The sequence below is a fragment of the Lonchura striata genome, chromosome 20, assembly GCF_050655825.1.
Source record: "Lonchura striata isolate lonStrDom1 chromosome 20, ASM5065582v1, whole genome shotgun sequence".
Taxonomy (NCBI): domain Eukaryota; kingdom Metazoa; phylum Chordata; class Aves; order Passeriformes; family Estrildidae; genus Lonchura; species Lonchura striata.
In genome coordinates, this window is record NC_140722.1 from 8,240,000 (window position 1) to 8,254,640 (window position 14,641).

At 57.5% G+C, this 14,641-nt stretch overlaps 1 protein-coding gene across 1 annotated transcript in view; it reads left to right on the plus strand.

The window, feature by feature from the left end:
* Positions 1 to 2,953: 2,953 nt before the first annotated feature.
* Positions 2,954 to 14,641, plus strand: part of NOL4L (nucleolar protein 4 like) — a 59,590-nt gene continuing 47,902 nt past the window's right edge. Inside the window, exon 1 of the mRNA XM_021527390.4 lies at positions 2,954 to 3,506. Within this exon, the coding sequence (XP_021383065.1) occupies positions 3,198 to 3,506 (309 nt within the window). The 5' untranslated portion in view covers positions 2,954 to 3,197. The remainder of the gene's footprint in view (positions 3,507 to 14,641) is intronic.

The following is a 14,641-nucleotide window of genomic DNA, read 5'->3' on the forward strand; positions in this document are numbered from 1 at the left end:
TCCAGTGGTTGGGCTGAGGTAGGAGAAGACTTCTGCCCCTATGGTGCTGCAAGAGGACATTTGCTTTGCACTGGCTCCTCAGTAGCTCAACTGCATGGTGGGGAATTCAGTGGTGACCTCAGTGAGGAAGTCTGCTCATGGTGAAAAGTGCAGCATCTATTCTGGGTAGACCAACTCCTCAGCAGAAGGAAAATGTTCTTTCACTCCCTTCCTTGCTCAACATTTCCTGCGAAGTGGCTGGACTCCAGAAAAAAGAATTTACCCTGGCTCTCCTGACCATCCAATGGTCCCCACATCTCTCACAATGCTGACTCAAGCTCTCATAGGATCCCCCATAGGCTCACTTGTTCCAGACAACTCTGAACAACAGCTCAGCCAGTCACTGCTTTGTCTGGGACAAGTGTATGCCCAGGGACTGGAGCAGGCTGAGAGCTAAGCCTGACTTTATCCACAAATTGATTGTGAAAAAGTTGCCCACTGAACACAAATTCTGCAGAACACCCTTTTCTTTTCTTCCATTTCCATCCACTCACCGCTCCTCACGGCCATCTCTGGATAAAGCCATGCTTCCATGGCTGGCTGAGGCTTCAGAGGATGTCCATCCTGTTTGTAGCAGTCATCAGAAATACCGCAGCACACCAGCGAGTTCCTGTAGGCATCCTGCACAACGTGCCTGGGGGTGAAAATCCACAACAGAGAAGACCCTCTGAGCTGCCCAAGTCCCTCTCCAATGGTTTCATGCTGGGCCCAGAGCAAACTGGATGGTGACACTGAGACTTTTTTGAGAATTTTTTGTCTGTCTAGGCGCAGTCAACACGATCTACTGTGGCATATTGCAACAAGCAATGCCAATGCTCCAGTGTCATGGACATCCCCTGGTTTCACCATACCCCCCCCTCTGGCATGGCTAACTTGTGGCTCAGCTCCTGCAGCATTCCGTTCTCACTTCAAGGTCTTTTGGATGGACACCATCTGACTGGCACAGAACAAGGGACAGTGAAGAAAATTGCCCTTCAGCCATCAAAGTGCCCTCATCTTCCCCTATCTCCAGCCTTGGCACGTGGCACTGTGGCCAGATGCACCCTGGCTTCTCTGATGCTACACCCAGCACCTCCAGCACTGGCCTCAGAGAACTCCCTGACACATCAAATTCCTCTTCCAGGTTCCAACAGTCTCCCAGCTCCTGCTCCTACATCCTCATGGCAGCCATACTACTGCTGACCATGGATCACTACTGTGCCCCTTTGGATGGAGCAAATGTGTGGCACTGCCAGGTGGGCATGGAACACACGTGTGGCACTACTGGGTGGGCATGGAGCACATGTGGCACTGGTGGACAAAGCAGGAGCACATGAATGGCACTGCCAGGTGGGCATGGAGCACATAGGTGGCACCAATGGGCAGACTGGGACCACATGTCTGCATTGATGGACAGAAAACACAGATATGGCAGGGATGGACAGACTGGGAGCATGCAGGTCACTGATGGACAGGGAGCATGGGTATGGGACAGATGGAACACACGTGTGGCACTCAAGGACTGACTGGGACCACATGTGTAGCAGTGATGGACAGACAAGGAACTGGTGTGGTGGCACCAACAGACAGACCAGAAGCAGAAACGTGGCACTTTTGGGTGAGCATGGAGCATTCATGTGGCACTAATGGACAGACCAGGAGCACATATGTGGCATTGATGGACAGACATGGAACACATATGACACCAACTGACAGAAGAATGGCACACCCATGACACTGCTGAGTGGGCATGGAACATGCACGTGGCACTGATGGACAGACCAGGAGCACACGCATGGCACTGATGGACAAGCAGCACACGCGTGGGACCAACGAACAGACCGGGAGCATATGTGTGGCACTGATGGGCAGAGCAGGAGCACACGCGTGGCACTGCCAGGTGGGCATGGAGCACACATATGACAGCGATGTGACAGACCGGGAGCACACGTGTGGCACCACCAGCATCTCGGCACATGCGTGTGAGCGCCGGGCAGAGCCCGAGCCGCAGCCGCCGGCCGGGACGGGCCGCCCCATCTCACCCCTCCGGGGCCCGCCGTGGCCGCCCTCGCCTCCGCCCCCTCGGGGCCGGAGCACCGGGACCGCGTCCCGACCCCCCCCGCTCGCCCCGCAGTGGCGGCGCTCGGTCCCGCCGCGGGACAGCCGCGGCTGCGGGGCGCGAGGCGGATGCGGAGGGCGGGGGAGCGGAGCGAGGCACCGGGGCCGGGGTCCGGCCTTTGTCTCCCGCTCCAGGGGCCGGCAGGACCGCGGCTGCCCCGGGGCCGGGCTTGGGGCGGGGTGCGGCTCTCCCGGTCCGGCGGGACAAGCCGCAGCCGCTCTGGTCAACCGAGGGCGCTGCGGGGCGATCCCGGTCCTCGCGGCGGGTGGCGGACCCCCCCTCTTCACCTTCCCACCGCCGCTCCCGCTGCCCCCGCGGCTCCTCCCCGGCTCTGCGGCGGCTCGGCAGGTGCCCGCCTCCGCCCCCGCCGGCCCGTCCCGCCGCACACGTGCGCCCGCGCCCCGCCGGCCCTTTGTCTGGGACCGGCACCGGGACCCGCGCCCACCGACACCCCCTACCCCGCCTCGGCCGCTCGCCCCCCGCTCCGCTATCCCGCTCCCCGGCCGTACGGGGCCGTATGGCCGGGGAGCGGGGAAGCGGGGGGGGGGAAGAGGCGGCCCAGGCAGGGGAGCGCATCCCACCGGAGCCGGGGCGGGGGGAGCAGCTGCCCCGGGGCCGGGGCTTGAAGTGGGGGGGGAACGACCCGTCGGTGGCGGCGAGGCCGCTCTAACAGGTGGGATCCCGCTGAGAGGAGGAGGCGGCCGGAGGGGGGCGGAGGAGGCAGGGACGGGCGGGCGGGCGGGCGGGCGGAGGGAGGGAGGGAGGGGGACGAGCCGGAGCCGCCTGTGATCCTGTGACAGGAGCGGCTGCTGCTGCTGCTGGCGCCGCCGGTACCTCCCTCCGGTCGCTGTCCGAGCCCCGGTGCTCCCCCCCCCTCCCCATTACAGCGGCCACCACCCCTCCTGCGCCTCTTGCTCCCCGCTCCATCCCGCCCGTCGCCCCCGCAGCCCGTCCCGGGAGCGCCGCTGCCCCTCCGCCCGCTCCGGGACAGGGCGCGGGGCCGGGCGCCGCCGCTGCTGCTGCTACCGCCGCCGTTACCGCCGCCGCCGCCGGTCGGGCGATGCCGAAGCCGCCGTTACTGCTGCGGGGGAGCCGCCCCGGGGACAGCGAGCTGGGGCGGCAGTTCCGGGACTGGTGCCTGCGCACCTACGGGGACTCGGCCAAAACCAAGACGGTGACCCGGAGCAAGTACCAGCGCATCGCCGAGGTGCTGCAGGGGGGAACCGGCTCCGGCGGCGGCTCCGGCGGGGGGGAGAAAGGCAAGTTCCAGTTCTGGGTCCGGTCCAAGGGCTTCCGCCTGGGAAACGGCACCAGGGAGGCGACGAAGATGGGTCAAGTGGTGGTATATGTGCCGGTGAAAACGGGAACGGTTAGTGCGCTCCGTGCCCCGGGGGCTCTGTGTCTGTCTGTCTGCCTGCCTGTCCGTGTCTGTTTGTCCTCCCCGGGGGTGCGGGCGGGGAGGGGGGATGGAATTGCCCTGGGTGGGGGCGGGCACCCCCGGGGCCCCGGTCCCCTCCACCGCCGCGCCGGCCCTGTCCCGTCAGCACCGGGCGGCCCAGCCCCGCCGGCCGCCGGGAGCGCGCATGCCCCATGCGGGGCGCGACGCGGGGCCCGGCCGCTCCCGCAGCCCCCGCCGCTCCCGGGGCAGCCGCCGCGCCCCCGCCGCCCCGACCCGCCCGGGATGCGGATGGGGAGAGGCGCCCGCCCGGAGCCTCGCACCTTCCGCTGCCCCCCCGATCCCCATCCCCGTCCCCGTCCCATCCGGTGCTGCCGCCTTCCCCGGGCGCTGCCGGCGCGGGGGAGGTGGGGGGGCGGCGGTGCCCCGCGCCCGCCGCCGTGCACCTGCCCCCGCGGGGGGGCCGCGCCGCCGCCCGGTGCGGGCCCCGCCGCCCCCCCGCCCTGTCCGATCACGTTCGCCCGGCATTTCCCATCCGCCCCACGGCCGGGGACAGGGCTGCAGTCAAGGGCAGCGGGCGGCGGGGAGGGGGCGCCGGCACCCCCCGCCCCCCCGCCGCGCCGCCGCGCCCTGCCCGCCCCGCTGCCGCGCCGTGCCGAGCGGAGCGGAGCGGAGCGGGGCGAGTCTTGCCGAGCCGAGCGGAGCGGGGCGAGCCCGGCCGCCGCGCTGAGCCCGGCCCCGGCGTCCCGCGGCGCTGCCCGCCCGGCGCGGCCGCCGCAGCCGGTGCCCCGGGGGGTGCGGGCAGCGGCAGAGCCCGGATTAGGGCAGCCCCCCCGCCCTCTCGCGGGCCGCTGTCCCGGGAACTCCCCCGCCGGAGCCTCATTGTTCGGCGCCCGGCCGGGCCGGGCAGCGGGGCACCGGCCGCCGCCTCCCTCCCTCCTCCCGCCGCCGCCCGGGGCTGCCCCGCCGCCCCATTGTTCCCGTCCCGAGCGTGTCCCGCTCCCCGGCGCGGGGGGAAACGCGCAACTTTGGCGGCCCCGGCCCCGCGCAGGGAGCGCCCGGTGGGGCTGCCCCGGTCCCGGCCCCGCGCCCCCCGCCATCCCCCGCGCCCCTCTCCGCCCCGCCGGGACCGCGGGCACCGGCGGGCTCTGGCAGGGATTTTTTTCCCCCTGTCCCTCCCCGCCTCTCCCGCTGCTGCTGCTGCCGCTGCTGCTGCTCTGAAGGGTGCAGTGTTTTCTGTGCACACAGACTCCAGCATTGATGTGGCTGGAGGATGCTTCCATTGAGGGCAGCCCATCTGTGGCAAATGCTTCTAAACGCACTATTTACCTCCCATCTGGTCCGCCTGATTATTGGGGGGAGGGGGAAGGGTCATTATTTCTCCCTCTCCCTTCGTGGTGCTCAGAGGCTCCTTTCTTTCTCCCCTCTCAGCCCCCCTCCCCCATGCAATGCCCCAAAAAATTCTTTGCGATTTTTTTTTTTTTTAAGACCTCTTAGCAGCCCTCCTCTATCACTCCCCCTGTGCCAGGAGCCCCTGAGGAGGGCAGATTAAGAGCTGTACCCCCTTCCAAAGATCCAGCCCTCCCTCCCGGGTCCTCTCCATGCAGTCAGCGACTCTATCCCGTATCTTCCAAATGCTGCAGAGTCATGGTACCCCAGAGAGGCCGAGCCAGACTCCCTCGACCCCGCTGCTCGCTAGACGCTCCCTCCCCTTTGTCCGGGAGGGAGTCCCGAGGGTCAGCGGCTCAACCAGGCCGGCACAAGCCCGCATATTCCCAAAGGGCCTCTGCACAGATGAAGTTTCAGCGAGGAGCATGCCTAGGCCCCCGCATCTTCCCTGGCAGAGTCCCTGCAGGCTACAGACAGGCGTTACACCCAGACTCCCCTAAACCAGCAAACACAAGCAGATATACCCTAGGGGACAACCGAATTTTCCAAGGGGCAATACAGCTTATTTCTCAGTGCCTAGATGCCTGCCAGATGTTAGGACTGGGAGCACTTTGCAGAGCCACTGCAAAGGGAGACCAGTCATCACAGTCCCCAAAACCTTCCAGAGTGGGGTCTGTAGAAGTTGTTGCCTCCTGCTCATTTGGTCCTGGCCCCTCTTGGCCAGGAATCCCACGTACCATTTCAGATGGGTGCAGTTGAGAGTTTGGTTTTGCCTGAAGTGGCTCTCAAATTTAGAGATTACTTGTCAAGGATTTTCTTCAGCTCCTTGTAATTCAGTGCTCTCTGCATCCGTGGTGGTTTGGGCTGGGTTTGGGGTGTATTTCCTTGCTCTCAGGCACACAGTCAAATAATTGAAGCTGATACGCGGCTTTTGCTGGACAATAACGCCTGGATTCTGGTTTAATGTCTGTTCAGCTGCTTTTCCCAAATACTTCTGGAGCAGTGTTTTGGTTGCTTTCCCCTGGCTGTGCTCCTCAGCAATCTGATCCCACTTGTCCTGTCCGCTCGCCCTTCCCCAAGCACATCTGCTGGGTGAGCACCGTTCTGGGGATGTCCCCTGCTGCAGGGACAGGCAGAGCCCCCTCCCCGAGTGCAGTGAGGGGGTAGCAGGGGGTGCATCTCGCTCTGCTCTCACTGCAGGACACCACAGGAAATCCAAGGGACCAGGAGGGAAAGCTGGAAAAGAGGTGGTAAAGAGCACGTAGAGGGCAGCAGTGGGGATAAGATTTCCTTTCCCTGACAGGGCTGGGGCCACTCCTCCTCTGGAAAATAATAATAATGATAATCCCAAACCCTCAAAATAATCTCACACACACCCCCCCCCCCACCCCCCCAGCAAGCCAGTAGAACTGTTCCTTTTGGCTTATGCACCCTGTGCTGGTTTGTGTATTTTCTGCGCATCCGTAGTCAAAAATTAATTAACATGTGGTTATTATTTTCTCTCCTGAGTAACTTTCCCTTGCCCTCCTCCAGGCCTCTCATCAGAACAGGCCTAATCAGATTTGGGTGGCTTGAGAGCAGGGACTGTGCACTGAGAAGGGGGCATCTGCCTTAGGTGGTGGTCAGAGCAGATGGTGGTCTTCTCAAAGAATGCACTGGGAATAGGAACAGCAGTGCGGACGGATGTCTGGCACAGAGACTGTTCACATTTCTTTTTCCCAGATGAACGTCCCAAAGATGCTGGACGTTTAACACATACAATTAAAAAAACCCTACGCAGATAAACACAGGCAGTTTAGCGGTGTAGGACATTGTTGCCTGACAGCCCTATTCACACATGGGCTGGACTCTGCATCCTTTAGGTCAGGGTATTGGAAAAAAATACATTTAGGCTGTACTGAAGAGGAGGAGGAGGGTATCTTTGTGTGCTGCTGCAGCACAGACAATGGATACAGCCCAAAGTGCTCAGATCTGCCCTTCTTTCCTATGGCTGACACACTCTAAGGTGTGAACCCCATCATTATCCATGGGCTGGACCTAATCCTGGCACTGGATGGGCAGCACTCATTCTTCTCCCCATCTTTGCTAAGAACTGTGGGAGAATTTGTCCGTGACAAGGTGCTAAGATGCAGTTCATTATAATCTCATGTCCCTCTTGTCCTAAGCATTTAGCATCATTTAGACAGTCTTTCCCAGACAAAAGTGGAGTGAGATGGAGCCACGGTGCAGGGAAATGGGCAGCGCTCGGTGACAACCGGCGGAGCAGATGGCTGTGGCCGGAGCAGCGGGTGTGCAGGGGAGGGTTCTCCTCAGACTTCGGCTCGGGCGTTAGCTGCTCTCTAAATCGATGCTGTACTTGGCCGTGTGTGGTGGGAGCTTGTCACAACTCCGGCGTGGCGGCCAGGACAGATTGGTGCTGGCAGGCCGTGGTGCAGGCTGGGGGGCTGCGGGATGAGCAGGGGAAGCGTGGCGTCAGCCCGGCCCTTCGGGGGCTGCGCGGAGCCGTGGGGACCAGGCAGGCTCTGCAGCACTGCCCACGTTTGATTCTGCTTTGCTGCTCTCTCCCCGTCCCCCGCAGCGCTGACATGAGGCTCTGGGGCTCTGTAGGCATCGCTGACAGGGTGAGGGCATTGCTCGAGTGGGTTGCTGCTGTTGTACCGGTACAGCTCACCTGTGCTGGCTCCCCTGGAGCCAGATGTTCAAAATTATTTCAGGATCCTGCCTGGTGAAACTCACCCGAGGAATGATGCTGGGGTGGGGGGAGCACTGGAAATATAATTGGCAAGTCCAAAATGCAAAATGGATGGAGGCTTTCGCGGACAGCAGGAAAGCTATCCCACGGGACAGCAGATAAATCTCACAGCACAGCCTATCCTTAAATTCATTTTAGCTCCAGAGACAGGGAGTGTTGTGCTGTGAAAGCTGCGGTGCCAGGCCGTGGGACAGCACAGCACAGTGGCAGAATGCCGGAGCTGAGGAGCCGGGCATGTCAGAAAGATGCTGCTCCAACAGCTAATAGAGGCTACATTTTTCCTGATACAAGTACCCTTCAATGCCCATATTCAGTGCCCCAAAAAGCTGCACATCTATAACCTCTAAGAACATCAGTCAACAGAAGGTTTTCACGGCGTGAATAACCACTCAGACTTTCTGGGGACTTCAAGTGATAAAAAAAATAAATCAAGACCATTCAGAAGAGTCTTAGACAAGGCAGATGGGCCTGAGGGTATTATCTGAGAAATTGTCTATTACTCCCATTGCACCAGCCTTACTTAGAGCATGCAGAGCTTTCACCTGTGGAGAGATCCCACCCTGAGCACACAGGGCAGCACCAGCTTTTCCAAGGAGTGGAACTGATGGCAGGTTCACATTTAAATGTGCCCTTAGGAGACTGGAACAATTCTGGCCTGGGTATATGGTCCCATTCAACTCCATCTAAAGAAAACCTCCCACATTAGCATCCTCTCCAGATTCAGCTCCAAATTTGCACAGCATCAGTCACAGATTTCACATCTGAAGCTGCTTGTGGTAGGAGTCAGAGAGAGCAGTGACACCCAATCCCCTGGGCCCAAGAGCTGGCTTAGCCTCACCAGGCAGTAGCTAAAGCCTTAACAAGGTGAATTTAAAGAGCTCTTATGATCTGCAGTTACACAGACTGGCAGAATGAAGTTCCTCACTGCTGGGAGCAGATCTGGCAGCAAAGCCCACTCCCTGCTCACTCCTGCCCTTTCAGGACAGCCTGCTGCAGCCACTTCTAATCACAAGGGGAAAACCAGCATTTCTGCCAAGCCTACAAGCCTGATTAGAGGCAGTCCCATTGTGGTTGTTAGTACCAAGTCCCAGTCCCAGAGATCCCACCATCCAAGCTACCCTCATCCGTGTGTGCTAGCTTCAGTCACCAGCATTTTTAAGACCTGGAGCTCCACCAGCAAAGGTTCCAGTTCCCAATGCATGTCTGACCAAACAGTTTGTGAAAAAATAAGTCTCTGCCATTTACACTGCACATCCTACATGATTCCAGAAACAGGCATGGCATTGCTGATCTGAGAGGAGAAGTGTTTTTCGCATAACATTTTATGCGAAAGTTATCTCTTTCACCTACAATTGTTTTCATATTTGTAATTCTCAAAGGGTGTCACTCTGAAGAAGGTCCAAAAGCGAACAACCAAAGCTCTGCCAGGCCTTGGTCAATGAGGCTGAAATGGAAAGAAGCCCAGGTCCAACAAGGGGCTGTTGTTCCCACACTCCAGGTTATGTTCCACCTTTGCACAGGAAGAGGGTCCAAGCACTCAGGGCCTTGTTAAAGAGGAGCAGAGAGGACTGGTGTAAGGACAATACATGGCTGTTCTCAGCTCTCCTCGTGGGCCATTGCTCAGAGGGCTGGCTCTGACCACAGCAGAAGGGGGAATTCAGTCAGTGACTAAAGTCTGCAGCAGAGCCCAGAAAGGCAGCCACAGTCCTTTCAGTGAGAACTTTCTCAGGATCATTCTCAGCAGTAATCTCCTTCTGATACAACTTGTTCAGTTTTAGTTTTATCATTATGTTAGGCTTGATATGAGCAGTCTGTGAACTTACACTGTGGACAAGCAAAAGGCAGGGAAAGCCCAGGAGTGTGGAGGAGCACTGGTGGAGTGTCCATCCACCCAACCTGGTCAGCATGGATGCTCTGGCATTGTCATGACAGAGGGATGCATATTAATATATCTTTCTTAAGTGCAAATCATTAATTATCTTTCCCTGATCTCGTATCAGCTGTGCCCACCTCTAAAGAATCACATTGAGAATGGGCCAGAGCCACCCCTGAGCTTTAGTGTCTGGTTTAATTAGCTGATTGTAGCAAGGGCAGGTACCTGTTGGCCAAAATCGTTGTCTTTGTTGGAAAGCTACTGGCTTCCACTTTTATGGCTGGTGCCAAAGAATAGCAATTTATTTGAGGAGAAATAACTGCAGACAGTCTGTGCTGTGTGTGAGAGCAGAGAGCAGAGCAGAGGTTTGGGTAACAGTGTTCATGTCTCAGATTAAGGCAGCAGCCTCTAGAAGAGGAGTGGAGGCTGGTTGTGTCTTCCTGGCACGGTGCAGGGCCCTTCACGGAGCGACAGCCAGGAAGACAATGCTGTGTGAGTGGATTCTCTCTGTCCTTGCTCTTCTTTGGCTTGGCAGCCCCAGAGAATGTATTTCCCTTCCAACAGACGGGCAAAGGCTCTGATGGATTTGCTCCTCATCAAGAGGGAGGGAGTGCTCTGGAAAAGAAGGGGTCACTCAGTCTCTGTGGCTCAAGTTCAGGCTTTCCAGTTGGTAGAGGTTTGCTTTGGGCTGAGAATCCAAACTCACCAGGAACCCCCCCAAAAAAATGGAGACTAAAGTTTGGGACTCCTCTCCTGGCTTGCGTTTGAAGGAGGGATCCCAAAGCAAATACCGAGTCATCCACTCATCCACACTGGTGACATCCTAAACCTCCTGGGTGTCGGTGCTGCAGGTACCACCCATGCTGGTTCCCAGGTGCTGCAGGGTGTTCCAGTTTGCAGTCTCACAGCACTGGGACAAGCAGCCAGTCCAGGGAAGCTGGTCCTTTGGGGTTGCTTTTGGATTTGTCATTTCCATCTTCAGTTTGAACGCTGGCTGTGTGGCTCCCGGGGCTGGGAGGGCGCTGGGAGGAGGCCTGCCTGCTCCCGCTCACCTGCGCCCGGCGTTTGGATCTGGCAGAAAGCCCTTGAGCTGGTGACAAAGGTCTGGATGTGGGCTGGAAAGTACAGTCCTGTCTCTTAGCAACTGGTTCCTACCTCTGAGCTCTCAGAGCCGTGTGTGGGACAGAGAGCATCAGTCACGCTCCCGCTGCCGCAGCAGCGACGCGCCGAGGAGGGGATGGGGGATCAGGCCGGCTCCAGCCACCGCCGAGGCGCTTAAAGAAGCTCAGGCATTTCTAGCACAAGCAGTCATCTGTGAGCCCAATCAAAGCTCCGGTTTAATTGCTTTCCTCGTGCCCTTCTCTGCCCGGCCAGCGGCGCCGATTGGCTGCGGCAGCGGTGCCTGCCGGCACCCAGAGCTGCTCCCCACCGCACCAGGGTGGGGACGGCAGAGGCAGGAGGGAGAGGGAGGACACAGCCCGTGTATATCTAGAAAAATTCGGTGTCCTCGGGTCCTCCCCTGAACTCCTCCACAGGGCACCTGGGAATCCCCGTCCTCTCTCCTCTCGCAGACATTTGCATGGCTGTTTTCCCTCTCAGTGCTCGTTCTGCTGTTTCACCCTCGTGTTTCCTCTCCCAGCCCAAAGCAGCTCCTCTCTGCTGCGCGTTTCTCAGGGGCTCCCTTGCCAAGCACTGTTTCATAAACATTTTCACGAATCCTCTGCTTTGTCCTCCTAATTAACCATCCAATTGGCCCCCAATGGAGCCTTCACCTCTCCTGTGAAGATCCTGCTTGCACAGATTATAACCTGTCAGCTGCCAATTTATTCCTCACACAGAGGGCAGGTTGTATTAATCGTCTGCCTTTCCTGCCCCGCTTGCTTTGCCCCTCCTTTCTTCTGCTTCCAAAAGCATCCCTGTTTGGAGACACAGACTCACAAAGGGCCAGGGAGAGCCAGATGTGAGGCCACTCCATATGCCCCTCGTGTCCAGCCTGCAGTGCTGTGGCACTGAGACCAGATGTGATGGGATGAAGTGTCACACCTGGGAGAGGGATCTCTGTGGATGGATTACCACGACACAGTTTTTAAGACCAGGGTTGACTTCTGCTCCCCCCACATGTAGTCTCAGTTAAGAGCTCAAAAAAATTCCACTTGGTCATCCCAGGTTAGTGGGGAATCATCCCGGCCCTATCTTACAAGTCCAAGTTTGGCTTTTGGAAGGGTTGAGGTTCACCTGGAGTGGTTATGATGAACACAAATCAGAATACAGAGGGGGTTTACCTAAATGTAAGGGGAGAATAGAGTTCCATCTGTGTCTGTCCCCTGTGGCCCCTGCCCTGACTGCCTGTATAGGACCCTCCAGCCTTGCAGAGCCAGAGCCCAGGATAAATACAAGTGAGCCCAGGATAAATACAAGTGCCTGCTCTCACTGAGGGCAGTGGACATCTATTTTCCTGTGTTCCCATGTGGGAAAAGGCATGATAGTGCCCAGCGTGACCCTTATGGTTTCACAATGTCCCCATTTCTTGAACCCAGGGTGGGGAGCAGACGTGGTGCTGCTTGGCTGTGGCAACCGGTGTTTCCAGGCTCCGGTGTCAGGGCTGGGCTGTGCTGAAGCCACTGTGGTGTGCTGCAGCTCAATCCCTGCTGTGCCCTGACCTGGAGAGGAGGCTGGTTCAGAAGGGGAGGGTGTGCAGGCCTGTTACCCCCCCTCCAACATCCGCTGAGCTGTCAGCATTTCCCTAGAGGCACATCACATTGTTCCTGTGGGAGTCTCCGACAGTGGCCCACATACTGGGAGCTGCCAGGGCACAGGGAGCTGGCACCGGGATGCCACACATCCAGGGCTCAGCCTCTCAGCCCTGCCTGACCTTGATTCACTGTAGCATCATTTGTAACTGATTTTACATAATTTTTCTTACCACTGACAAGCTGAACTGCTGCTGCTCTGTATCTCCTCCTCCTCAGTTTCATTTTGACATCACCACGTTCTCACTGTAGGTGTGATGATGTCACCTGGCTGCCCTGACACTGCTGGGTCTATTCCTAGGCATAGAGGGGTCACCTTGCTGTGACAGGTCATCTCATCACTTGTTACAGTGCCTTGTCCCCCCTCTGACTCAAAGGATTTTGCTTTGGTAGTGATTTTTATTAGATTAGTGCTTGGTGCTGGGGAGATCGCTCACAGTGATAAGTTACTTCAAGGAAGAGCCACCTCTAGACATGTTCTGAGTTTGTGTTACAGTTACATATTGCCAGTATTCTTTAGATTCCTAGTTTTATATTTTTTCAGGATGCTATGGAATATAAAAACTCTTCTGATTGTAAATGCAGTTTAGCACCATTTCCCCCCTTTTTTTCCATTCCAATAGCATTCTCCATTAAATCACCTAAACCAAGATCCAAATAACATTAAGAAATCACTGTCCACCTTTGCAGATATATTTTTTAAAAACTACCAAACTCACATTTTAGAATCATAGAGTCCTAGAAGGGTTTGGGTGGGAATGGACCTTAAGGATCATCTCATTCCAACCTCCTGCCATGGGCAGGGACACCCTCCACTAAACAAGGTTGCTCCAAGCCCTGTCCAACCTGAACTTGAGCACTTGCAGCGACACAGCATCCACAGTTCCTCTGTGCGAAACCCGCCAATTTCAAAACAGTAAGAAACACTGCAACATTATAATAATCCCCACATAGTAATGCTTGTGATATCTTCCCTGTTGGCACCCACAGCATGGCACTTATCCCTTTCAGGTCCCTTACACCTTGGAGAGGAGGCTGATGCTCACCAGCTCACAGGGAGTGGGAAGTCCACAGCCCCAGGGAGCAATTTCCCAGGAAGGTCAACCAGCTCCACTCACGAGGCTGCAGGAACCTTTCTCTCCAAACCCAAGTGAAACAGTGCTCAGGCTGCCCCACAGCACCCAGTATTTTGTTTTCACTAAAAAAGCCAGCTCCCCCTCGCTCCCAGCCAGCAGGTGCAGGGTCACATTTATTGGGGAGCACTGTGCTTGCCTCTGCCTGCCAGATCCAGCTGCTCCTGCAGCTTCCCCGCCGGCGCACAGCCTGCTGCTGGCAGGGAGGCAGCTCTGCTCTCTTGCGCCGTGCAAAATGTCCTCTGCCTCCTGGGCAGAGCAGGCATCCAAGGAGTCTCTAAGCAGGCATCTGAGCAAGAATCTCTTCCTGCTGGGCTTCTCCTCTGTCCTACAGGCAGCCCTGGGATGGGTGGCAGCCCTGGGATGGTGGCAGCCCCATCCCCAGCCACCCACCAGACCCCTAGCACACCAACCTCCCCTTGGCACCCTGCACCTGGGCCCTCTCCACAGCTGGAGGCAGAGCTGCCATTTCCAGGCTTGCCCCTCCCAGGCTGCTCTGTTTTCATTCCCAGGCCTGGGAGCCAGGAGAGGAATAAGCCGAGGTCAGAGCAAAGGCCTGGACCCATCCCCATGGCTCAGCTGCGGCGGCTGAAAGAGCAGCTCCCTCTGAGGAGGCGCCTGTGCCCCGTGAAAGAAATGCACCTCAGCTGTGTTTGCCCGCTAAAAATAAAGCACCCGGCTCCCCTCATGAGGAAGTATTTACTTTGGGAAAAAAAAAATGTATTGTGTACAGTTCTGGCTAGAGAAACAATGTGAATGCCCCCAGTCTCGGCCTGAGTCAGCACAGAGTATTGGGAAAATTATTTCTTCCTGTACCTCAGTTTCCCCAGGAGAAATGAGCTCTCTTGGGTCAGAGGGATGCTCAGCTGCTCAGGAGGGCTGGGGCTGTTTTCACTGCAGTGAGTGGAGCTGGAGATCTAAGTGCAGGATAGGGCTCCTGTTTGCTTGGTGCAACAAGACACAAGACGAAATGCTCAGCACAGGGAAGCACCATCAGCATTTTAGCAACTGCTTTTCTCCCATTTTTCAACCTGAAATGATCAGAAAAAGTCCCTAGCAAAATATTTCCAGGAGAAAAAAGAACAAAATCTGTCAGTCAGAGCATTTCCCATCGTCTTCTTGTGGGTTCTTTTATTATGAGCAATACAGCTGATACTGTTTTCAGCCCAGTGTCTTCCTGGTGCCTATTTCTAAGGCACGCTCTGTGCCCC